This window comes from Bombyx mandarina, chromosome 22 (genome assembly GCF_030267445.1).
Source record: "Bombyx mandarina strain Sakado chromosome 22, ASM3026744v2".
NCBI lineage: Eukaryota > Metazoa > Arthropoda > Insecta > Lepidoptera > Bombycidae > Bombyx > Bombyx mandarina.
The window spans coordinates 7,182,073-7,207,635 of record NC_143228.1 but is presented as its reverse complement, the minus strand read 5'-3'; the positions used below and the strand labels follow the sequence as shown (position 1 = coordinate 7,207,635).

Genomic DNA, 25,563 nt, shown 5'->3' with positions numbered 1-25,563 from the left:
AAAATATATTCTTTAATTCAGCTAAACTCATCGAAATGTATCTAGTTCGCCGTTCCACTACAGCGTTACAATAACAAAGATATTCGAGTAGTTACATAAGCATAAATCAAACGTTAAACGACGCCATAAACAAAACCACAGATAGCCCAGCGCGATATTAGAGTTGCACCCACACGTTTAAATATTTTATCGATTGTTCCGGTTTTAATGTACCTAAACTATTTTGTTTAAAGGGAGAACGGGAAGATGGCGCTCAGATCGCAGTCGTTCAACGAAAGACGCACCGTGGTCCCATTCACGCGTGCACAACCTCACAGCGACGGAGATCTCTCCGATGAAACAGATGACGGGCCCGCCAATCTCACTGTCAACGGAAAAAGTAAGACACAACTATTAATGATACTGAATTATTGAACACGTCGATACATTTGACGGAATTAAAATAACTTTTCTAATATAATACATAGACATATATATCTTTTTAATCTTTTTTTTTAAATTCCTTAAACGGAATTCACAGTCTATTAGTGCATAGCTACCCCCATATCTGTAGAGGTGAATACCACGCATCTTAAGACGTAACTCAATTTTACTGTAAAACAAAACAAAGAATATTGTTGTCCCACTCTTAAAAACAAAAAGCATGCTTTGCACAACAGAAAGTAGTACCTTCCCATGCGTGTTTCAATAACCATTTAACACAAGGTGGATCGCGAATTCATTCTTACATTTTTGGTTGACGCGGTGGTGCCGTAGTTAGCGCCCCTGACTGTTGCGCCGAGGGTCGAGGGTTCGATTCCCACTTCGAGCAAACATTCGTATGATGAACATTACAATATACAATAACAATATTATCTAAGTTATTATACGAGTATGTATGTTAGTCTCTAGTACACAGGAACATAATACAGGAAATCCTAATTTGAGCCCGAATGACCTTACGTGATTTGTTCCCGGTTATTATTATTATTATTAGGTATAAATTTTTTTTATTGCTTAGATGGGTGGACAAGCTCACAGCCCACCTGGTGTTAAGTGGTTACTGAAGTCCATAGACATCTATAACGTAAATGCGCCGCCCACCTTGAGATATAAGTTCTAAGGTCTCAAGTATAGTAACAACGGCTGCTCCACCCTTGAAACCGAAACACATTACTGCTTCACGGCAGAAATAGGCAGGGGGTATGGTACCTACCCGTACGGACTCACACGAGGTCCTACCACCAGTAAGTACGCAAATTATCATTTTGCGGGTTTGATTTTAATTACACGATGTTATTAAAATCACCGTGGACGTCGATCGTGAACATTTGTTGAGTACGTATTTCATTAGAAAAATTGGTATTTGCCTTGGATTCGAACACCGGTGCATCGCTCAACACGAATGCACCGGACGTCTTGTACTTTACGTCACGACGACTTCAGTATGTTCCTAGCTATTATTATTATTAGGTAGACCACGAAATGTGTCCGATTTCCATTATTGTTCTATCGTTTTCGACAGAAGCACCTCCCGAGTACCCGGGCAGCAAGTACGAGGCTCCCATAGACATGCGGCTGCGGTCCCGGCCCGCCCCACCGCCCTACAGTCGCCCTTCAGTCATCACCAAAAGCAACGACACCCCACCAGGTAATTCTTTTTAAATTTCCTATATTACAGTTGCAGGCAGACGATGAGCATACGGCCCATGTGTAGGTGAGTAGCCACGATCGCTCATGCACATCAGCAATACCAGGAGCACGGCCTAAACATTTTGTTTCTTATTGAAAGACAAAAAAAGACAAAAAATATTGTGAGCTAATCGTGATTCTAAAGTCATATGTAGGTATACTACTACTTCTTCTTCTTCTTCCAGTGCCTCTTCAATCCTGAAGGTTGGCCGTTAGTTTCCTATATTCATTTCTGTCAGCAGCCAGCCGGAACAGCTGTTCGACGGAGGCAATACCGGTCCACTCCCGGATATTCCGCGGAGCCATGACTTTTTTCTTCGCCCAGCACGTCTCTTTCCGTCCACTACTACTACTATACTATTTATCTATCTTAAATAATACGAAGTACAAGAAAGAGTAGTGTTCAAAATTTTTTGTTACCTGGAAAGAGGCTTTGCCAATACAATAGTATTGTAATTAAGAAAAGCACGTAATATTGTTATTTAACTTTCATTGAACAGTATTTAGTAGGCAGCAGCCTCGATGTGTCCCTGGTATTGCTGATGTCCATGGGCAACAGCGGCTATTTATCATCAAATATACCGTATGCTCGTCTGCCTACAAAGAAACCGAAAACCGTTACAAAACAATCTAGAAATTTGTAATAGTAGACTGTACCAATACTGATTCGTTTAGTTTACTATGTTTCTCGCCGGGTTTTTTTTTAGTGGCTGGGTATTCTGATCCGGTGGTAAATTCAACGAAGCATGCTTTTGCTGGGGCTAGTGTTAGCAAGTCCTCTTATCTTGAATCCCGTGAGCTCTCCTATCATTCCGTGCGTAGTTGGAATAGCCTCTTAAGCCCCCACGATTAGGTATGAGGAAAAAAACAGAATCATTAAATCACAAATTTTGTGAGGCTAAATTTTCGCGTTTGGCCAACCACTAACAAAGCGTATCATGTGTGACGTTTGGTATTAATGTATGATATGATTTATGGTTGCCATATATATTGACCCAAACGATTTCACGCGAAATAAAAGTTTGGCCGAGTCATAAAAACAGTTTATTTTGAAATAATGGAAACATAATTACCGGAGGTAGGACCTTTTGTAAGTCCGCACGGGTAGGTAACGCCACCCTGCCTATTTTTGCCGTGAAGCAGTAATGCGTTTCGGTTTGAAGGGCGGGGCAGCCGTTGTAACTATACTGAGACCTTAGAACTTATATCCCAAGGTGGGTGGTGTATTTACGTATAGGACAGTTACACCACCAGTTATATATCGTCCCCTAACACAACTTAACTGATAAGAGTGAATATCATCGATTTCAAAATGTACACTTACGTATTTTACTAACAGGTTCCATGTCGATGTGTGATCCAGTGATCGACGAGCATTTCAGAAGATCTCTCGGCGACGATTACATGAACTTGTTCAAGAAGAACTCGGAAAACGCCCAGCCCAGCCCTAAGCCCAACATGAAGGACAGAGCCAGCAGCCCTATACTATTCAAGACTGAAGAACCTCCCAAACCGACCAAAATCATCGCTATGGAAATAGACGACCCCAGTTTGTCCGTTGACGATCACTTCGCTAAGGCCTTAGGCGACACGTGGCGGCAATTGCAAACGTCAAAATCGAAAGAGAATGAGAAAACGCAATTGAATCACAAAGGCGGCGTGGACGACCACTTCAGCAAGGCCTTAGGCGAAACGTGGCAGAAAATACAATCGTCGAAACACAATTTGAATTCGGACAACGAGAAGAAAGATCAAACCACGAAAATTATCACAAGGAGCGGGGTCGTAATATAATAATGGTTGTTGCGGCTAAAGGCGGTTCGGTTTACGACCTTGTAAAAAAAATACGAGGCGTTCTCATGATGCTCTGAACTCAAGTGTCGATAAATTCCCACTTGTTTAACATAAAGAACGCTGTTATTTTGTTAATGGGCACGAGTCGAGCGCCCTGTATTAACGTTTCATGTTATATTTAACTCACGAATCCATGACAATTCTGTTGTTACCTTTAGGGCTTTTGGGTAAACGATCGGATGTTATTTAATTTTATTTTAAGGTATTATGAATAGTCAATTAGTAGTCACCAGTTTACACATTGTAAATTATTATTACCTCAGAAGGAGCGCTTTTGCACATCGGTCACTAGTAGATATAAGTTGCGAGTTGTATGTGTTGTAATTAATAATAGTCATTTCTATAGTAAGGATGTATCGTTAGAAAAAGACGGCTAGAAAGTTAAAGGAGCTAATTTTTAATTTTAAAACACCTTTTAATGTTCCTCGTAAGAATACACGCGTATTATTATATTTTTTTGTGATTACTTCAAAAATTCAGATAAATATTGAAGTCAATACAATGTTAAACACACGGTTTCGTTTGATAATTTTGTTTTAATTTTATGAAATTTCGATTAAGAAATTTATGTTAAATTATTTTGTTTCCATTTACGAAAAGTAAGATAGTAGACAGCTGGCTGTCTTTTAATACATTTTTTTTTTTAAGAACGTGATCTACGAATGTATGTAAATAATAATTTCCTATTTATGCACATTAATTAAGGAGGTTACTTGTCATTGAAGATAATACGAATAAACATAGCCTTTGAAATTTATTTGTTTCATTCACTTTCATTTTTGAATAACAAATAGAAATGGTACATAAATAAACAGTTTGAAGGATAAACCAATAATACATTCTGCAATAAATAGCAACGACGCGAAGCTCTCAACAGTTGTTGTATGTTTTTCTGTGCATTTAGGGTCGCTCACTTTGACAATGACTCGGTCAATCCGAAGTTTACCTATGAAGTATTGAGATACGGTAATAAGCTCTCATTTAGCGTTGGGGCCGTTTAAAGACGGATATTTAAAAAAAAAATGTTCGGTATTATACATAATTGTTTCGTTTAAAGGACTCATAAATTTTTAAATCACTTGTAAAACCGCTTGTACAGGCGGGAGCTCTATTCGTTGATGGGTTTTCTTTCATGAAAACGCAAAAGAAATTGCATAGCTATCTATGAGAGGGGTGGAAAGCGGACAAAAAACGGCATGAAAATTAAATGTAAAATAATAACATAGATAAAAAATACAAACATACTTGTAACATATAGAACTATTCATTTAAATATTTTAATAAAATAATATTGCTTTTCACACAGACTTAGTACTGGTAAAAAAAAAAAAAAAATGGAGGTGGTTCAGATGATCCTGTTCGAAGTGGATGCATCGAACAGCGCTTATTTTTATTTATTTTATGTTTATTTTATATTTTTATTCCCCTTTATTGTAGTGAGGGATTTTAGAATAGGTACGTGTGCACAGATCTACATCGTTATATTAACGTTATAAAAGTTAAAAACCTGATCCCGAATACAAAACACACATATAGCTTAAGTAGCAGCAGTAAGTAAAGATTGTTTGGAAAACAAACATATGAAAGCTAAAAAAATCATTACAAAAAATTCACACGCCCTACAACCTGTAAGCAACAGTAAATTTTTTTTTTTTTTTTATTGGTAGTAAATTCTATCTATTACAATGAATGTCTATCAAAAAACAAATATTACACCAATTACAATAACTGGTTCCATCGATTGCTTATTATATTAAGTACAGTATCTATGATCATTTAAAGTAAGAAAAGGATGTGACAATTCCGATTACGAATACCAACACAGCAGCTCAGTTCGGAATTCCTAGTCATACCGGAAAAGACGGACACGTACAGATTCAGCGAACTATCTACCACATCTTTAATGTAATTTTTAAAGTTTTATAAATAACGGGTATGTTACCCTTGTTGCAATGAAACCACTCAAGCGGATCGTCTTGCATAATAAAGAATTCAGTAAACAAAATCATTTATCTTAATTCATGTTGCGAACATCACAGCGCGATGCCGCACCCACTTTGATACATGTTGTCGAAGTATCAATTGTATTGTAAAGCGACTTTTTTTTCCTACCTATGCTGATAGCCTTGAGAGGCTGTTTCAGCTTCGCCCTAACATGTAGGTGAGCTCACGGGGCTCAAACCGGAGTGTTGCTCACACTGGCCCTAGCAAGAGCAGTGCTTCGCAGAATTTACCACCGGATCGGAACGCGACCCACTGAGAAGATCGGGCGAGTAACTCAGTGGGCTGTGTCTGTGGGTTAATTCACTCGTCGAGCCCTTCGAGGACGAGGACGGTGACCGGAAAGCGACTGTCTCATCCTCATCCTTCTATATCGGTGCTCGGCAACCTTATCACACACACAAAAGCTAAAAGAGCCAAATACAGATATTAAACAATCGAAATTTATACAAAGAGCCATTTTATTAACATGCGTTTTTATAGCTTTGTGTTTCAAAAATGGTTTCCTCGTTTCTTACAAGTCAAGATAAAGGTAAGATCAGAAAAGCTAAAATACACAAGTTTTCGATAGCAACGTCATTCACGTTGTGATGCCTATGTGTTTCAGTAATCTCTTAACACCATGAGCACCATCTCGTATGCCTAATGCAATGTAAGAAATATTGATGAAGCGTGTTAGGGCCCAATGGTTAGCATTACCAGCCTATTTCTGTCACGAATGATGCGTCATCGTCATCATTCTTTCCTATTACCCTCTGCTGGGGTGTAGGGCCCAAATCAAATATTTTCATTTACATTGGTCTTGGGCAGTCTGTTCTAGCTCCACCCACGTCATGCCCAAGACACCTAGCTCCTGCTCCACCGAGCGACGCCAATTTGTTCTGGGGCGACCTCTGTTCCTTTTGGCAGACACTTTTCAGGTCATTGCTCTCTTTGATAGGTGGGTATCGGACTTCCTCAATATGTGACCAATCCAACGCCACTTCCGCGCAAGGATCTCCTTCTCCATTAGTGTCTGCTTGGTGAAGGGCACGAATGATGCGTGCCCGTTTGAATACGTACCCTGCACGCAATGTTATCTCAACGAGGCGGTCGACAGTAGGTATTCATGGTCTGGAGCCTGGATTTAATAAGCTTACAAGAAGAGCGGGCATTAGCTCGCCTACACAAAGAATATAAAAAGCTTGTGCCTGAGTAATTAATAAATTGAAGCGCTTCTAAAAATATCAAACGCAAAACTTAAGTTCGAGAAGTGGATTCCTTATTACTTCAATTTTATTTCTGTCATATTACAATTTTTTTTCAACCAATAAAGCTTTCAGTCAGATTTTGTAAGATATCGTTTTTTTGCTATATTTCACGCTAAATATGACAACGTTGGGATTAACACTGTTGACCCATCCAGATCAAACAGATGATCTACAGAGTGTGTTCGGCATCGTGCTTACGATCATCTAAAAGTCAGTGGGAGGTCCCTTAAAAGAGTGAAACAGCATGGCCTTGAGCAGGGAGACATGGCGGCGCATCGTGAGACGCGTCAAATATGCCCCCTCTAAGGCTTACATATCGATCACCAACACTCTGTTAAACGAAATGATTAAGAAGATGAAAAGTTAATTAGTTTTATATGCCGAGGAATGAGTTTTCAGAGACAAAAATTAACGCCTTTTAATTTAAATTTCTCCGCTGTATTTCCAGAAGTATCCTTGTTCACACGAGAGTAGTAAAATAGGTACAAAAATGCTTAAATAACAACGTGTAGCGATCCAATATATACATAAAATATGCAGTAAGAAGACGATCGCTCCTTAGTTTAATTCACTAATTTAATTAATAAGTGGAAGCTACTCGAACTGTTATTGATATTGAGTTGGTAATGTCTACTTCAAATAAGCTTAGAAGTCAAATAATATCACTTTATTGAAGCATAAAGATTCAGAGTACATATAATATTGCTCGTCACATCTTTTATATTATTCAACTGTTTCCATAATATTTTTTATGACAAAGAACACAAAATCCCATTCAACATGTTTACCTTCCATTTTTTCGAGATTAATATTATTGTAGAGGGTAAATACATATAAATCAAACGAAAACTGAGAGTAGATTGAAATTTACATGAAACATAATGATTCAGAGTACCTACATATTAGTATAATATGGCTTGTGACATCTTTTATATTATACAACCGTTTCAATAATCTTTTTATGACAAAGAACACAAAATCCCATTCAACATGTTTACCTTTCATTTTTTCGAGATTAATATTATTGTAGAGGGTAGATACACATAAATCAAACGGAAACTAAGAGTAGATTGAAATTTACTAGCAATCTCCGGGGCTAATAAGCAACAGATTAGATTTTTATACCTTAATGTCATTCTGCGACTCTCAACGCTTTTTTAAGAGTTAAAAAACAAAAGGCTTCAGTTTTTTTTCTCTTTTATTTATATACCTAACTGTGAATTGTACACTGTGAATAGAATTTCGTAAATTTCAAACATATTCAAACATTTGTAATGCGTTTCGGTTCGAAGAGTGGAGCATCCGTTGTTCTGTAAAAACTGAGACTTATACTCAGGGTGGGTGGTGGCATTTACGTTGTTGATGTCTATGGGCTCCGGTAACCAATTAACACCAGGTAGGCCGTGAACTCGTTCACCCATTGAAGCAGTAACAAAAATTTTCTTAATTTATTTATATCAACTCATCTATCGTACGCATCACTCAATATTTTATAATTGATTAGACTACCATTTCGTGCTTCCGATATTTTAAAAACTTTATTTATAAAGTAAGTTTATCAGTAAATTACGTTATCAAGTTTCTTGAGAAAAACGTTTGGAGGAATCTTTGTGTTGGATAACCACGTTCGAGCACTGAATTCGAATGGTGCTAGAGGATTTTTAAAACTCTTCCACACACTCGAATACAGTTGTCAAAACATGGACATTTTTCTACACTGCTCTCTATTCTACTTCTTGTGTCTTCAGGTCTTGAGTACGACTCTTGATTACCTGCAAAAATCAAAATGACGTGCATGAATGAATCAGCGATATTTACACGTATTTTTTAACATAAAACAATCAATGCACTAATTATGAAAAAATTGCAAGAACGTAAGGGTATTTTCTTTTATTTCCTTCGATAAAAGACGTTGACTTACATCCCAATCCGACAAACGACTTCGCAGCTGGGAATCCGTAACGTAAAACGCCCCCGTCTTGATCAAATGGAAACCTAAGTACAGGGAGGAAGGAAATTAAATACCGGAGAACAGAGGACAAAGTCTTCTATAAAAAGTATCGCAGTAAAAACTGAAACACGACATTGGGATGTAAGCTAATTGTGTATATTGTGTATATTGTTTCTCGTCAGTCAGAGAAACTCTTTTAAAACAATATTGTCGTGGCATTAACAATTTCAGATTTCGAATTAATTTCCTCGTTTCGACAAAATTGTCTGTAAATGTATTTTTTATTTATTTTATGACAACTATTATGTAACAGAGATAATCTCATCATAGTGCGAGGAAGGCAGCCTAAAATTGAAAGAGAAAATTTTCTTCGGTGTCTGTGTAAACTTTTCACGTGGTGCATATCTAATAAATAAATAAATAAATATTTACTAACAATCACGCCACGTCAACTGGTCCCGTGGTAAGTTCCTAAAGAACTTGTGTTACAGGTACCAGATAACGGAAATAAATGTAAGATTTTTTATTATACACACTAATAGTTTGCTATTGACATTTGACACAAGACATCTTCGAAGGTTCACCGTAAACCTGTGTACCTACATACGTATCGTGAAGTTCGACGTGGTTGCGATGAGCGTTTTCATTATTTATGTGTAGCGTTACCTGACCGGCCGCGAGGCGTATCGATCGAGCGCTCTGTACCCGCCGCACCCCGCACATACGATCCCAGCTCACTAAATACGAAAATAATTGATTTTCCTGTACCTTACGATGACGTTGAGATGAATTGACGCGAACCGAGACTGTCATCTCATCAGAAGTCGATTACGTACGATCACAGATCGAATCCCGCTAGATTTTTTACATACGCGAAATTTATTCTGAAGCTTTGATTCGAGCAAATGGGGAATTGAGTCGATTCCATTTCGGTTCCAGGAAGCAGATCAAACAAAAGTTGTAAGACAAACAAAGTGGAAATCCATTTAACATATTACAATATTTACTTGGGCAATCGAGTAATTCTGTGTTTGAATATATTTCGGCGCTTAATTAGGGTCTTAGGAATCTTAATTTTCGTAATCACTTTAACATTCCCGATGAAATTCTTAAACGAAAGTACCTAATATAAAACGAAATTGAAATTAATGAGAGAGGTAAAAACGCAAATGGGGCGAGTGTGAGTTAGCCTTCACATCAAGTAAAAAAACATATAATTTGCGTAATTACTGGTGGTAGGATCTCTTGTGAGTCCGCACGGGTATGTACCATCACACCGCCTATTTCTGCCGTGAAGCAGTAATGAGTTTCGGTTTGAATCGGTGGAGCAGCCGTTGCGGTTTGAAGGGTGAGGCAGCCGTTGTAACTATACTGAAACCTTAGAACTTATATCTCAACTCTCAAGGTGGGTAGCGCATTTACGTTGTAGATGTCTATGGGCTCCAGTAACCACTTAACACCCGGTGGGCTGTGAACTCACACTCCAACCATCTAAGCAATAAAAAAAATACAAAAGTTCCAGTAACCACATATCATCAAGATTCGCTGACGTATCTACGCAAAAATAATATAAAAAGATAGGTACATACCTTTATCATCATTATTTATTACTATAATCGCTTGTGTACCTAAACCGAGTTTTATCACGTTTATATAGAATTCTTCTCGATTTTATCATAAACGAATACCTACTCATCGCACCGTATTCACTTACCCAAACGATGAGCAATAGTAACAAGATAATATTCTCGTTATTAAACTGGAACGAACAGTAATTTCGTCATGTTCCGTAGTCGGGCATTAATTTCATATTCTCGTCGCAACGGTGCCTCATAATACGGAGGTAAGTCAATTTTATGCGTAAAATTCAAATCAAGTATATTTTAATTAAATTCACTTTGTCACTCGCGTTTCGTCTGCTCGGTTAGTTGTCAGCAATGTTCGCTGCAGTGAGAACACTGATGCTGTATGTCCAGGGTTAGTTATTTAAGGCGTAGAGTGGTTCCACGCGATGGGATGAGGACAATTAGACGCATCCCGCGCTGAGGTGCCGGCCTGCACACAAAGCTTGTAAGAGGATACTTCCTATAACAAAGGCTTCAGTTCTCTAACACACTAGTTCGAAGCAAAGGTGAGTTCAGATTGTTGAATGGTAAATATTTAAAGCGAATTAGTAAGCTGAAGTGGCAATAGGCTGGCCATATTAGCCGATAACCGTTGGGGTAAAAGCGTTCTTGAGTGGAAACCGCCAATTGGAAAACGCATTGCAGAACGCCCTCAGGCTCGGTGGAGTGATGATCTGTGCGGGGTGGCTGACAGGAGCTGGATGAGAAAAGCCGAGGATCATGCTCAGTGGCGAACAATTGAAGAGGCGTATGTCCAGCAGTGGACTGCTATAGGCTGATGATGATGAAATATTTAAAAAGACAACATCCATAATTACCTATTGGTATAATTCTCTTTGATACAATAACAACATTAATGTCAAGCTCCTACTAAAAATTCTACATGAAGTTGACTTCGTCAGTTAAATTAGAATAAATGAAAGCCAATGACATATTACGAAAGGCTTTTAAGCGTGAACAGTCTTTGTTAAAAAATATTGACGATGACGCGTCTTTTCATTGTATACCCATCTACATATAATACAATTATTTTATTTCAGTAACGCTGTTTACAGCAAATTCAATTCCTTTATTTTTATGACCAACTTTTTCAATTAAATAGACAGAAACGGTTATGCTATTTTCTGGATTCCAACGTCATTAGGTTTGTTTACACTAAATTTTTATCCGTCTGTCCAAAATTATACTGCGAATAGCCCTGACTATTGCATTCTGTGACTTTTTCATCCTCAAAGAACTGAACCGATTATGATGAAATTTGGTATGGTCATAGTTTTTTTTTTTTCTGAGTAAAAATAATAGGTGTCTTTTTATCCCACAGCCATAGATGGATCTCCGGCCACAGGATATAAAATGAAGTCCACGCAGGCGAAACTGCGAATCGAAATAGTACGTAGTGTTTCACGCAAAGCACATATTTATTCCAAAGCGATGTGAATGTAGTAAGAATCTGCAGTCATTGTGAGTGCGCCCCTCGGGCGCCAAGTTGTCACCCGATGCTCTGGATGTGGTCACCTCAGAGCGGGCACCGTTATTCAGATCCTGTGAATAGCAAAATGTGCAACACTATTTAATCTCTATGTCTGAGGAATTTGTACTTCATAATTTACTTCCGATCAAATCTTTCAACTTGACTCCTATTTTTATATTTCTACTACTAATTAGTTAGTTTTACGAATAATACATACTTCTGTTGTGACACGTAGTTAATTAATCGTAAGATGTTCTACAAAGTATTTCTCCGTCTAAAAACTACTTCATGTTTTTGTTAACTTCTTTATTATTATAATATCTCTCGGCGCAACCCTGCTATTTAGTGAACTAATATGGTTAGAGTTAACTATTTCCTTAATGTTAATATTGTTCGATAACTGTTATAATCCCAACGCATGTACGCAAGGGCTCGGCAAGTAAATTAACCGACAGACACAGCCCACTGAGTTTCTTGCCGGATCTTCTCAGTGGGTCACGTTTCCGACCCGGTGGTAGATTCTGCAAAGCACTGCTCTTGCTAGAGTTAGTGTCAGGTTTGAGCCCCGTGAGCTTATCTAATTGTTAGGGCTACGCTGACATAGCCTCTCAAGACTATCAGTTTAGGTAGGAAAAAAAACGCTCGTCACATTCCGACTCGAGCAGCCGAACTGAGCGGAGCTCTCTGTTGCTATCGCTGTACACTTGAAATGTAATAAATGTAATTCATTGGAAAAGTGAGTCTTAATTACTATCACTATAGAAGGCAATAATAATGATGAAGAGAATGGCGTCAGCAACGTTGACGTCACGATTTTACAAACACCATGGAACCGGCCTCTTTCCCAATATCTAATCATGGATATTATTTTGAAGTTAATTACATACCTTTTAAACACCCATACATGTAAATATAGTTCATAAAGAAAAAAGAAACGGCCGTGTACGTTTCGTAGGTATTCCATCCAATAAATAATTACATATCTATTTTGGGAAATTCAATTAACCGAAACGAAATGAATTCCTAATCCGGCCAATCGGATGTAGACGAAACAATTTCGTAACGACATTTCGAAGCCCTCGTTAAGTACAACATAGAAACCAATAAAACAAAACACGATGGTCTAACAATAGAGAGAGGAAAACGAGAACAGGTGCCGGTAAAGCCTTGCAAAATGAAAGCCTAAATAAATATCCAGTGTATCAAAGGAAACTTAATACTCAATCAAACGACGTACTTAACGATTATTTCTTTGCTTAGGATAAAGTAACAACTAAATAGGCCCAATCTAAGAGTACTCAATTTAAGTGAAGGCAAAGGCAATTTTTTTTCTTAAATCGAAGAGCGATTGAACTACGCATACTATAGACATTACAACGTTAATGCTATCACAACCCTGGCGACATGAGCGCAGTTTCAATTGCATTGTGTAATCCTTTGCTATAAAACTGGGCGGGACGGGAGTAAACCCACGTACCTACTGGCTAACGTAACCAACCATCAATAATATTGAAAAATTAGGCCGATGTAATGTTATTCCTTTATCGTGGAAGTTGTTAGTGAACACGTGTTAAGTACGTATTACCTTAGTAAAGTGATAAGTAGTACAAGAACAAACGATAGGTATATGTAGCAAACATTAACTAATGTAGACGTTTGTTCTGTTTATACACTGGAAAGTTTGTTGTACCAGGCGAGAGATAAACAGTCAAATACCAGAATTTCGTTACTTCGTAGTCAAAGCCTACGTTCGTAGCACTTACAACTTAATAAGCTTTAGAAATTTAACAATAAAATTTACCGTAACGACGGTGTAGTAAATGTGGGAACGTCCGAGAGGAAGTTTTAATACGACGAAACCAATGACCCGTTTATATAGAACTGTGCTGAAGTAGTTAAAACATTATTAAATGTTAAAACAACGATTATTTCGAGTTGAATTCGTTTCGTGCTTCTGAACGTTTTCATAGCCCCATAGAAACAACTACGACTCGTAAAATTTCGAAGATAAAAGATTACTCCAAATATCCTAGTTTTTCATGACATTATGAACACATAAATATGTAAGAGTATATTAGGAATAATATATTAGGAGCATATTAGGATGTATATATTAGGATAGTAGTATATTAGGAATGAAATGTGACCTAATTCGGAACTTTAGGTTCTAAGCATCGACAAACAACCGGTGTAATTTCTATAAGCAATCCGGACTCTTTGCGTTATCTCGATGGGTAAATAAATAAACCTCAAGTGGAGACAAAGAGAGAACAATGGAATTCTTCACAAATAGCTTTTATTTCAAGTCTTGGTTCCGTACTTCCGATCTCGGCAACGTTTACCAACTTTAATGACATTTCAACTGCTCTGGTGAATTCTTACAGCAAATAAAAATAAATGTGTGCTATTCAAAACAAAAAAAGTATCTTCCCGAATTAAGTCAGTTAGTCCATCAGATAGTTTTCTAATGGAAGGATAAAACATGTGATCAAAGCAAACTTTGTAATTAATGTATCTGTTTAGATCTATATCTTAGGCCGGTATATCCCTCGACAGTTGACGAAATAACAATTAATTGAAACATTTCATTGTTACGGTGGAATGAATACTGTGTTTGATATTTGATTTGAAGCTGTTGACTCATTTATCTTCGATAGTACGTACAGTATAATTACAGTACAGTGATTTGGTTCGCTTGTCTATGCATTAAGTAATTAAATGTACGTTTTTTTTATTGCTTAGGTGAGTAAACGAGCACACAACCCACTCGGTGTTAAGTGGCTACTGGAGCCCATAGACATCTAGAACGTAAATGCGCCACCCACCTTCAGATATAAGTTCTAAGGTCTCAGTATAGTTACGTTAAGTGTTTTGGATTAGAAAGCAAAAATAGAAAATAAAACAGTGGTAGAGGTAGAAAACAGTGTAGTGTTTGACAAAGGCTGGAATGTTTGCAGTGCACAGTTTCTGGGAAGCATTTTAGAGGTTATCTCTGTTGACAGGGCGTGGTCAACGGCTCACCACGCGCCGACATCGCAAACATCGAAACTACCGACCTGCGAACACAAAGCGATTTGCGATCGTTCTCCTGATTCGGGCAATATCGGATACTCGGATTACACAAACAAATCGGCTACCTATTACATGTAAAGTCATTTCAAGGCAAAGGCTTCTTAAAGATCTATTTCTGATAACATGTTTTAATACGTTATTTGTTTAAGTCATTTTCAGATTGCTACAGTAAGACCATTGAGTTTTTTTTACATCTTCACGTCAGTTTTTCCTGTTGTGTCAACCGGGTTTATTAACACATACCTAGCGTATGTTAGCTTTGATAAAAACGCGGCTTTTCCGAAAGTCCCATAACGAGGCACAGATTAAATTAATGCGCTCCTTAAACTCCATACATCCGAAAATACAGAAAGTGTTGCATCTGAGGTTGGGCACCACGAAATGTCTTTTGGTTAGTTGTGGTTTTGAAGGTATATGTGGTATGTGACACCTTCCAAATTAAGTCGGCTTCCAGCCTAATAACAATCAAAACTTAGTCTTCAAAACGAGTCCACATCTCAAAGGCGTCCAGTGTCCGGGTATAGTGGGCACCGATAGTCAAAGACAATGCTACGATGTAATGCAAAAGCTATTACCGAATTTCCAGAGCCATGGTACATCACGAGTATTTGAGATGATTCGTCACTATTCTACTTTAACCGGTAGGCAGCGGCTTGGTTCTGCCCCTGGCAATGCTGACGTCCATGAGCGACGGCAACCACTCACCATCAGATAGGCTGTATGCTCGTCTGCCTACATGGCAATAAAAATAAAATAAAAAATAAAAAGTCCGAAAACAAAACAAGCTTCTCCTTAATTCACAAATATTCTAGGCCATAATTTACATGAAATCCCGAAAATTACTGTTATTACACACTCAAATGAATATGACTGCATCTATATTCCGTCTATATAGCGGCTTTTATTTTTTCGCAAGTAGAACAAACATACTTACGTCTGCTCGAATAGAGAACATTGACCTTTTCTTACTAGGGGATTAAATATGTTTCGGGAATAAGCTGCTCGGTATTTCTTTTGGCTTCAGCGACTGACGTTCAGGTATATTGTTTTATTAATCAACATTTTTCGTCCCGTTCATTGGAATTCTTTTTATTCGGTTTTATTTATATCTATCGGTATTTATTACGATTTACTATACAATGGCTGGTGAATACAATACAATAACAAAGCGCTTACGTTGTAATAGAATCAAAACGTTAGTTTTATTAAATTTTATTATAAATATTAATATGTAATTTTGAACGTACTTCACCCTAACTAAACATAAAAAATTTCAATGCTGTTATTAAGTGGTTCTTGTTTTTATTGATTCTCCAAATTACGGATCGGATATGTAACTTAGCAATCATATATTGATTAATATGATGTAGTATGTATCGATTTTTGAAGAGCGCTGAATGAAAGAAAGAGTTAAGTTGTTTACTAGGTGCTGAGAAAATAAACTCGCTATATGCGCTCTTTTATATTCCAAAATTTACAAGAATAATCTGCATAATAATATACAATTGATGGTTTAGTGGTACCCCAGTACCTTATATAAGAACAAGAATGCCGCCTCTTCAGTCTTCATGCGACCAACTCATGATATCAACGTATCAATTACATTATATCACTACTATCACTACCCTTCAAACAATAACACAGCAATATTTCCACCAGAAGTTTGCAGGGCAGTGATTCCATTCCTAAATTCTTATTCTTTAATACATCGTTGGAGGTACAAGCTCACGGCTTACCAGTGACGTTGAGTGAAACGAGTGAAACACGTTACAACATGGATACCACCACCCTTTTTGAGACTTGAGGTCGAAATCTCAATTATATATCGGTTGTTCGAGCATTGAAACCGGAACGCGTCACTGTTACACAGGCAAAGTCACATCGCTCGATACGAGTACCCCGGGTATCTTTTTTTAGGCCACGAAGATTTATAAATTACGTAACAGTAATAAGTTTCTACGTTGTCACTTTTTTTTTTTTTTATTACTAAGGCATGTTGGTGGTACCTACCCGTGCGGACTCACAAGAGGTCCTACCACCAGTGATTACGCAAATTATAATTTTGCGGGTTTGATTTTTATCACACGATGTTATTCCTTCACCGTGGAAGTCAATCGTGAACATTTGTTAAGTACGTATTTCATTAGAAAAATTGGTACCCGCCTGCGGGATTTGTACACCGGGTGCATCGCTACATACGAATGCACCGGACGTCTTATCCTGTAGGCCACGACGACTTCACGTGTATCTTTGACGATTTTAAATTATCAACGTTTCACGTAGGCACTTTAATGACGAATACTAATCAAATTACTCATTGAACACGTTTTGAAATCAAAATTTAGATTACACGACGAATTTCGATTGATCAACGTGATACAAAATCTATTTACATTTTGGAATTCGATTATAATACGTACCGTTAGAAATGTTTTACAAATTTGATTTTGTAACGTACTTACGTATACGTAAACAAGCGTATACGTACATATGTATCTACACACTCGCGTAGAAGTGGAACATAAAAACAAGGCATGAATAACGCATTTCCGTCGTGAGGCTACAATAACAAGATAATATTATTACATAAGTTATATTGTGTACATAAACTACGTATGTATATGCACGCCTAAACAGAGTACTGGGTCAGTGAAAACAAATTAAACATAAAATGGAGTTAAGTAATGAATGCAACAAGGGGTGAAAAAACGCCTACGCTTTATCGACTAGAGCACTTGCCGGCCTGACCTATTAAAACTTTTCTACATAATGAAATGCTACGTAGAAACCCTTTCATAATAACTTTAAATATGATAATGGTTTCGGCGACTTTTTGTATACAGAGCTTTTTTTTAAATAAAAACTTATACCTTTTACAACATTACGTTGACAAATAACTTCGGTGTTTCAGTAGTTTAGTAACCCATTATTCCTATACAAACTACACCATTAATACTAGATAGACCGTGAGATTATCAATGCATGTACATCGCTAAAAGACGAGAAGAATTACCAGTATACTATCTACTGTCTGACAATACATGATTGAGTAACTTTTAATTTGTAACGTTCAATAACTTCCGTGATATAAAACTTTGAGCGAAAGCAATAAATATCCGCATTAAAGTTTTCAAAGTAAACATCACAGAACTGAGTAGATAACGAGTGCAAAAGAAAAACGTAGCACTCTCTTTAACTGGAACTTCTCGCTTCACGGTTCGCGATTTTAGTGCAATTTAGCTTCCATAATAGAAACGCTTCTGAGTCGGAACGGTAGGCAGCGAGGAGCCCCCGGGAAACGGCGCATCTATCTCGGACTAAAAATATTTTTAAATTAAATGAAATGAAACATGAAACGAGGGAAGCATCGCAAAGAGGAATTAAGTGGGTTCGGTGTTCATTAAATGAAATTTCTCGCAGTTAAAATTCGGTCTCTTAACATTCTCGATCGTTTATTAATTTAATGTTTATTATTAATAGTCTTTGAGTACCGTTGATGATAGTCGTTGTTGTGATGCAAAAAGAAGCTTCTAAAACAAAATATACGTAAAGCTTTGACTTCGGGTCTCAGATTGGGTGGCAACTTTCATATTGTGGTGTTGTTTACTTCGGTGACAATTCAATATCATGTGGCTTGATAATCCAAAGTAGTTCAAAGAGTTGAAAAATATACTTCCTAATGTAGTGTAGATAATATGTAACACATATTGCAATATGACGTGTGCGATGTCGGGCGACGCTCCTGCGAGGGCAGTCGTTCGCCTACCGCCAGCTAAGCAAGGTGTGCAATAAATGCCTAATATATCATCAGTATTTTATTGAAGAACCCAACCATATGTCACTAAACTAATGTACAAATAGATCCCAACGGTAATGACACCGCTAAAACCAATTTTGGTCCTCCTCGGAGGCGAGAGTAATTTTTAGTTAAATTTTTAAATTGCATGGTTCAAGAGACTGGACTTAAAAACCTGTGCCCAGCGATATTGTTCGGTCCGCTGCTTACCGCCTACTGAACTTGTTCGCAATGTTATTTATTTAGGATCGTTCTCAATAGAAGGGTCGCACACAATCGTTGGTCTAAACATAAAAACCCGTGTCGGTGATGTTAATATGTATTGTTACTAGTTTTGTTACCTGCTGTTTGACTGCTTCTCTACTCGATGGAATTTATCTTTTTTTTTGGAACGAAGTTCCTGGTGGGACGATGCGGAGGGCTACCCTATCCGGGAAAAACGTCCGTAACGTAAGATTTTTATTAGTAATGCACACAGTGTACGACTTAACTTTGTAATAACGTACAAAAATAACATTTTTTTTTTAAATCATTGTGAATAAAATAAAGTCGATAACTTTGTAAAGTATTTTTTTTATTATTATTATCAATAAAAAAATCATGATAAAAAATGTATACCCTAATAATTTCTTTCTTTATACCTCAATAGAACTTAAAATAAATATTTTTATAATAAGGAACTTCGTTCCTATCCGGTGTCCCACGAAACCACACATCTTTTTTTTTATCAAGGCAGATATATTTTGGACTTCTTCTAAGCAGGTAAGTGGCTATCGTCGCTCTTCTTCTTCGCACTAGTAAATACAGCCTTGTATACTTAGACGATAAAGAGGTGTAATATGCAACAAAGAGAAGTAAACAACCTGCTATGTTTAACCTTTTTTTTATTTTTCTATTGCCCTTGTAGGCAGACGAGCACACGGCCCACCTGATGGTGAGTGGTTACCGTCGCCCATGGACTTCAGCAATGCCAGGGGCAGAGCCAAGCCGCTGCCTACCGCTTAATAGTCATAATTTAACAACTCATAATCATATTTTCATAACTTCATAATTATATTTAAAAATCGTATAGTATCTATCTAATATCGCAAGTAAAAGCGCAAAATCCTCGGTTGCGAACAACTTATCTCCCAGTCTCGTTTCCCAGTTTTATCCACCTCTGTTTCTGTCTGTTCGCTGAAAGTCCAGATTGGCAGATGTCGATACCGACTATTCGGTGTCGTGATAAGCCAACCGACAGACAGAGGTTGTTACAAAACGAGAAATTGCAGATGACAGTTTGCCGAGCTTGCAGATTTGTTAGGCAATTATGTACTTACACTTCTATCCGTTAATCGGAACAGCTTACATTGGAACGATTTTTGTCCTCTTATTTTTCTACACAAGCATTTTAAAGCTCCTAAAATATTACACGAAGAAAGGAAAATTCCAGTACGTGAAACATATTTTTATGTGATTATTTCGAAACATGCTATTTAATATATCCGTTAATATACATTTTATACTCATAATACGTGAAAATCCTGTTGAGGTAATAACGTAATGTACTCTTTTCATGGCTTAATTACACAACTTTATCTCAATACCAGATACGATACTTATTAACTCCTTTGACTTCTGATTGGAGGTACAAGCTCTAAGAACTCCCCTTTGCCCCGAGGTAAGTAGAAAAGTTTTCTTTGATTACACGATCCGCTATTATTTTTACGATATTACCTAACGTTAGGATAAAAGTAGGTACCTAAACTTCTATTGGATAATTTAATATCTTTTTTTAGGTAGCCTTGTGTTTTATTATATTAGGATTAGTTTAAATGAACGTTTTTTTTGTTTTTACTTGTGGTAGAACCTCTTGTGAGTCCGCACGGGTAGGTACCACCGCCCTGCCTATTTCTGCCGTGAAGCAGTAATGCGTTTCGGTTCGAAGGGTGGGGCAGCCGTTGTAACTATACTGAGATCTTAGAACTTATATCTCAAGGTGTTTGTATGTTGCATTACGTATACGCATTTATGTTGTAGATGTCCATGGGCTCCAGTAACCACTTAACACCAGGTGGGCTGTGAGCTTGTCCACCCATCTAAGGAATAAAGAAAAATGCATATTTAGATTTTTTTGCGTTTTATTTTCTTTGTATCACTATACATAAAGGTGATATTTGCCCCAATAACATTGTATGAATACAGTTACTTATTATCTAGGCGTCAAAATACTCCGGCGTTTGACACAAAGCGAAGTTAGTTCGCGACAACGACATCCATGTTAAAGTTTACGTCGGCTACTTACTTCCAGCGCGTCTGGCCTATTTCTGCAGTGACTTAACGATGCTTTAGATTTTGAAGAATGACATCGTCGTGTTCTAATATTATTAAAACTTCCACGGTCGGACCTTAAGTTAAGGTTTAAGGTGAGAATAATTTATATAGGATCGTGGCGGGCACTCAACTTACAGCACTATAAGTACGAGTAATTACGCAAAATAAAATTTGCAAGTCAACAATACATTCAATTCGAGGTAATTTTATTGTCCAACATGGGCGTGCCGGATAGTCTCGTGCTCATCATACGGGACTTCTTGTCGAACCGCTCTTTTCGATATCGAGTCGAGGGAACCCGCTCCTCCCCACGACCTCTCACAGCTGGAGTCCCGCAAGGCTCTGTCCTCTCACCCCTCCTATTTAGTTTATTCGTTAACGATATTCCCCGGTCGCCGCCGACCCATTTAGCTTTATTCGCCGACGACACGACTGTTTACTATTCCAGTAGAAACAAGTCCCTAATCGCGAAGAAGCTTCAGAGCGCAGCCCCTAACCCTAGGACAGTGGTTCCGAAAATGGCGCATAGACATCAACCCAGCGAAAAGTACTGCGGTGCTATTTCAGAGGGGAAGCTCCACACGGATTTTCTCCCGGATTAGGAGGAGGAATCTAACACCCCCGATTACTCTCTTTAGACAACCCATACCCTGGGCCAGGAAGGTCAAGTACCTGGGCGTTACCCTGAATGCATCGAAGACATTCCGCCCGCATATAAAATCAGTCCGTGACCGTGCCGCGTTTATTCTCGGTAGACCCTACCCCATGATCTGTAAGCGGAGTAAAATGTCCCTTCGGAACAAGGTGACACTTCACAAAACTTGCATAAGGCCCGTCATGACTTACGCGAGTGTGGTGTTCGCTCACGCGGCCCGCACACACATAGACACCCTCCAATCTCTACAATCCCGCTTTTGCAGGTTAGCCGTCGGAGCTCCGTGGTTCGTGAGGAACGTTGACCTACACGACGACCTGGGCCTCGAATCTATAAAGAAATACATGAAGTCAGCATCGGAACGGTACTTCGATAAGGCTATGCGTCATGATAATCGCCTTATCGTTGCCGCCGCTGACTACTCCCCGAATCCTAATCACGCAGGAGCCAGTCACCGTCGACGCCCTAGACACGTCCTTACGGATCCATCAGATCCAATAACCTTTGCATTAGACGCCTTCAGCTCTAACACTAGGAGCAGGCTTAGGGACCTCGGTAACCGTACTCGTCGAACTCGACAAAGAGTTCGCCGTGCAACCTAACCCATGAATCAGCTCGCTGAGTTTCTCGCCGGATCTTCTCAGCGGGTCGCGATTCCGATCCGGTAGTAGATTCATTCGCGAAGCAGCTACTCTTGAGCTGTTAGGTCTCCTTCGGAGGCACTCGGGTAGCTGTTAGCAAATCCCACCCCTCCTGGCTGAGCCTTTGCTCGCCCACCTGTCCTGGTGAAACTGGAAAGGCCTCCGGGCCACCAGTAATCCTTCAAACATAAAAAATAATAATAATAATAATGTTATTGTTAAATCACACAAAACTTCCACACCCACTACTTCCAAATCAATATTTTCTTTCGATGCGTTGTCAAACACATATTTTAAACTACGATATTATTATTCCACATCATACCGCAAATGTAACCGCAAAATATGAATTCGGAAATGTATTTTATTTCATGGAATCTTGATCGAAAAATAAACTATTCGACCGTTATGCAAGAGGCTGAAAATACATTTCTTTTACTAGAATTACAAATTTAACCAGAAAACAGATCAAACGGGCCCCGGACATGCATTATAGAGACTCGTAAATATTTAGTGTCGTTAAACTTTCACACCTGGACCGTGCCGACATCTCGCCTCGTGCTCTCATTTATACAACATCCTAATTCTCAATTCATAATCTAAATACAACGTGGCTGTTTGTTTATAAGATGAAATTTCATTTTAAACTGGTACTTGAATATATTATATGAAAAAAAAGTATTATACTTTAGGTCTTCTTAAGTCAAATAAAATATTTTTTTCGTCTTGATCAGGAAGTAATTTGTAGAAGTTTTCCATTCGTAATGACGCTTGTGGTATTAAGCCATTATTTATAGACAGCCTTTTCATGAGCGTCAAATTGGAAAAGCTCGTCGTGGCTTCGCGTGACTAATTACGATACGGACTAAACATTATACATGTGTCATTAATATGTACACGCAATGATGGCATTATTATTTCTCGATTTTACTGATATGAGAAGAGAATTTTGTTCTATTTCTCTCAGACGATAATTATATAGTGGTTAAGCATCTTTAAGATTTCAACTGAAAATATTAGTGTTAGTTCTTGACAACTTCTAGTTAATGTTACAAATTTTATGATATAAATTTAAGGAACGTTATTTTCTATGTTATATATATATATATTAGATCTATGTTATTTTCTACTTCAAGTTAATGAAACGTTTTAAAATATTGATTTCGAACCAAACCTAAGCGAATCCATCAACAAAATCAAATTACACTAAAAGGCTTACCTTGTGAATGACAGTTTTGATAAAGGTACCAAGATCCTTAACCGGCTTTAGTCACCGACAGTAATGGAATTATAATATAAAAAAGGAACAACATTAAGCTATGTTCATTGTTTCGATTATACCAAATTTTACTATTGCACTATGTAGATATCACATAGGTGGTGTGCAACAGAGATTACGGTCTACGAAGCCGGAATTAGCCAATTTCCGAAAGTCGATATGCAATAAACATATATCGCCGGGTACAGTACCTATATGATTGAAAACTTCTTACTTGAAACTATCAGTCATAAGTTGATGTTATGGTCAATCTGTTTTATTAGTTATTTGCCAATGTATCTAATGTAACTAAAACAATTTTTACTGTTAATTTTAGCTTATTAAAACCTTATATTCATTAAAGGTTTTCTCTTATTACACTATATATCTAAAAAGTTATAGTTATATATTTTATATACATAGTTACAAAGCCTACATAATTATATTTTAGAAAAAAAACACGGAAATTTGTAAGTTCATCATACTTTAATAATTATTAAAGTTCATTGATCTAACTTACGAAGAGCTTCTGAAATAATATAATACCTACGAGTACTTTTACATAATTACGTAAGCGGATTTCGCTTCTGCAGGAAAAAAAATAAAAATTATATTTCTTAAACTCAAAAATAAAAGAAAACTTATCTTTTTTTTTATTGTTTAGATGGGGGACGAGCTCACAGCTCACCTGGTGTTAAGTGGTTACTGGAGCCCATAGACATCTACGACGTAAATGCGCCACCCACCTTGAGTTATAAGTTCTAAGGTCTCAAGTATAGTTACAACGGCTGCCCCACCCTTAAAACCGAAACGCATTACTGCTTCACGGCAGAAATAGGCAGGGTGGTGGTACGTACCCGTGCCGGCTCAGAAGAGGTCCTACCACCAGTAATTACGCAAATTATAATTTTGCAGGTTTGATTTTCGAATTCGAACACCGGTGCATCGCTCAACACGAATGCGCCGGAGGTCTTATCCGGACGGAAATCAAAAACAGACCTGGGGAATGTAGTTCATGCAGCCAAATCTTATAGTAATCTATAAATTTATTTAATAGACAAGTTTGCTATGTTGCACGTGTATGTTTGTATATCGCGCAATTATGTTTCTATATGTGAGTATCTCTCTAGGTAAAGTAGGGTAACTAAATAATATAGTGATTACGTTCTCTTTAGACCAGAGTATTACACAATTTTTTTAAATGATAAAGAAAATAATAAAGTATAAAATAAATAAAATTAAAAGGATAATAATAAACTATAGTTTCCGAAACATCGGAAATAATAAAAGGAAACTGATAAACACGATATTAAGCCGTAACTGTGGTTAACTGCGGCAATGACTCGCGAAACCTGAAGAAAATACCACAATAAACAAATAATAAATTTATTTAATTTACTAAATAGTGTATTTGGTCGTTTATTAGAAATACACCCGTACAAATTTATTTTAATATGATGATTTCAATAAGTGACCTTAAATTTTCCAATATTTTTTTCTGGGTAAAAACACTAGCCACCATGCTGCTTTGTTTCCTGACATCACTGGAAACTAGATAGTAAACTCTCTACTCAGGAAAATAACATCAAAACATACTTTGAATTTTGGAAAGAAAGAAATAATACTTTTGTAGTTAAATGTTTTTTTAATATGTATTCGTGTAATAATGGGTAATTATTTACTAACCGTTTCTGTCTGTAAAGCTGTACAACTATGATATAATATCGTTCTATTAAACTTACTTAATAAAGCAAAAGTTTTCTAGTTCTCTTCCGAAGAGCCCATGTATAACAGTTTAAGTGAATTTCAAAATTCTGCTCAAAGACGTGCAATTCATGAACAATTTAAATATTAACAGAGAAGCCTAGAAGTTTCACAAACTTCAGGACGAGGATGTTACTCGCACGTCCCCTAGTTTTGGCAGTAGTCCTAAATTTCGGAAAATATCTATTGCTCGAAAGTTATCTTTGGTACTCTATTGTTGCAGCGACAAGAATACGGCGAA

The 25,563-nt window shown here is 37.5% G+C and overlaps 1 protein-coding gene and 1 long non-coding RNA gene across 5 annotated transcripts in view; both read left to right on the top strand.

The window, feature by feature from the left end:
- Tgi (Tondu-domain-containing Growth Inhibitor) overlaps window positions 1-4,278 on the top strand; it is a 30,257-nt gene extending 25,979 nt beyond the window's left edge. For all 4 annotated transcript variants that reach the window (XM_089736889.1, XM_028182764.2, XM_028182765.2 and 1 more), the window contains 3 exons: window positions 234-379; window positions 1,505-1,630; window positions 3,011-4,278. In XM_089736889.1, coding sequence (XP_089593015.1) covers window positions 234-379; window positions 1,505-1,630; window positions 3,011-3,465 — 727 coding nt within the window. In that variant the 3' untranslated portion in view covers window positions 3,466-4,278. The remainder of the gene's footprint in view (window positions 1-233; window positions 380-1,504; window positions 1,631-3,010) is intronic.
- Window positions 4,279-9,095: 4,817 nt separating this feature from the next.
- LOC149500320 (uncharacterized) lies at window positions 9,096-19,191 on the top strand. The gene is made up of 3 exons (XR_016325059.1): window positions 9,096-10,858; window positions 11,674-11,741; window positions 14,826-19,191. It is a non-coding gene; the product is annotated as an uncharacterized LOC149500320 (long non-coding RNA).
- Window positions 19,192-25,563: the final 6,372 nt, after the last annotated feature.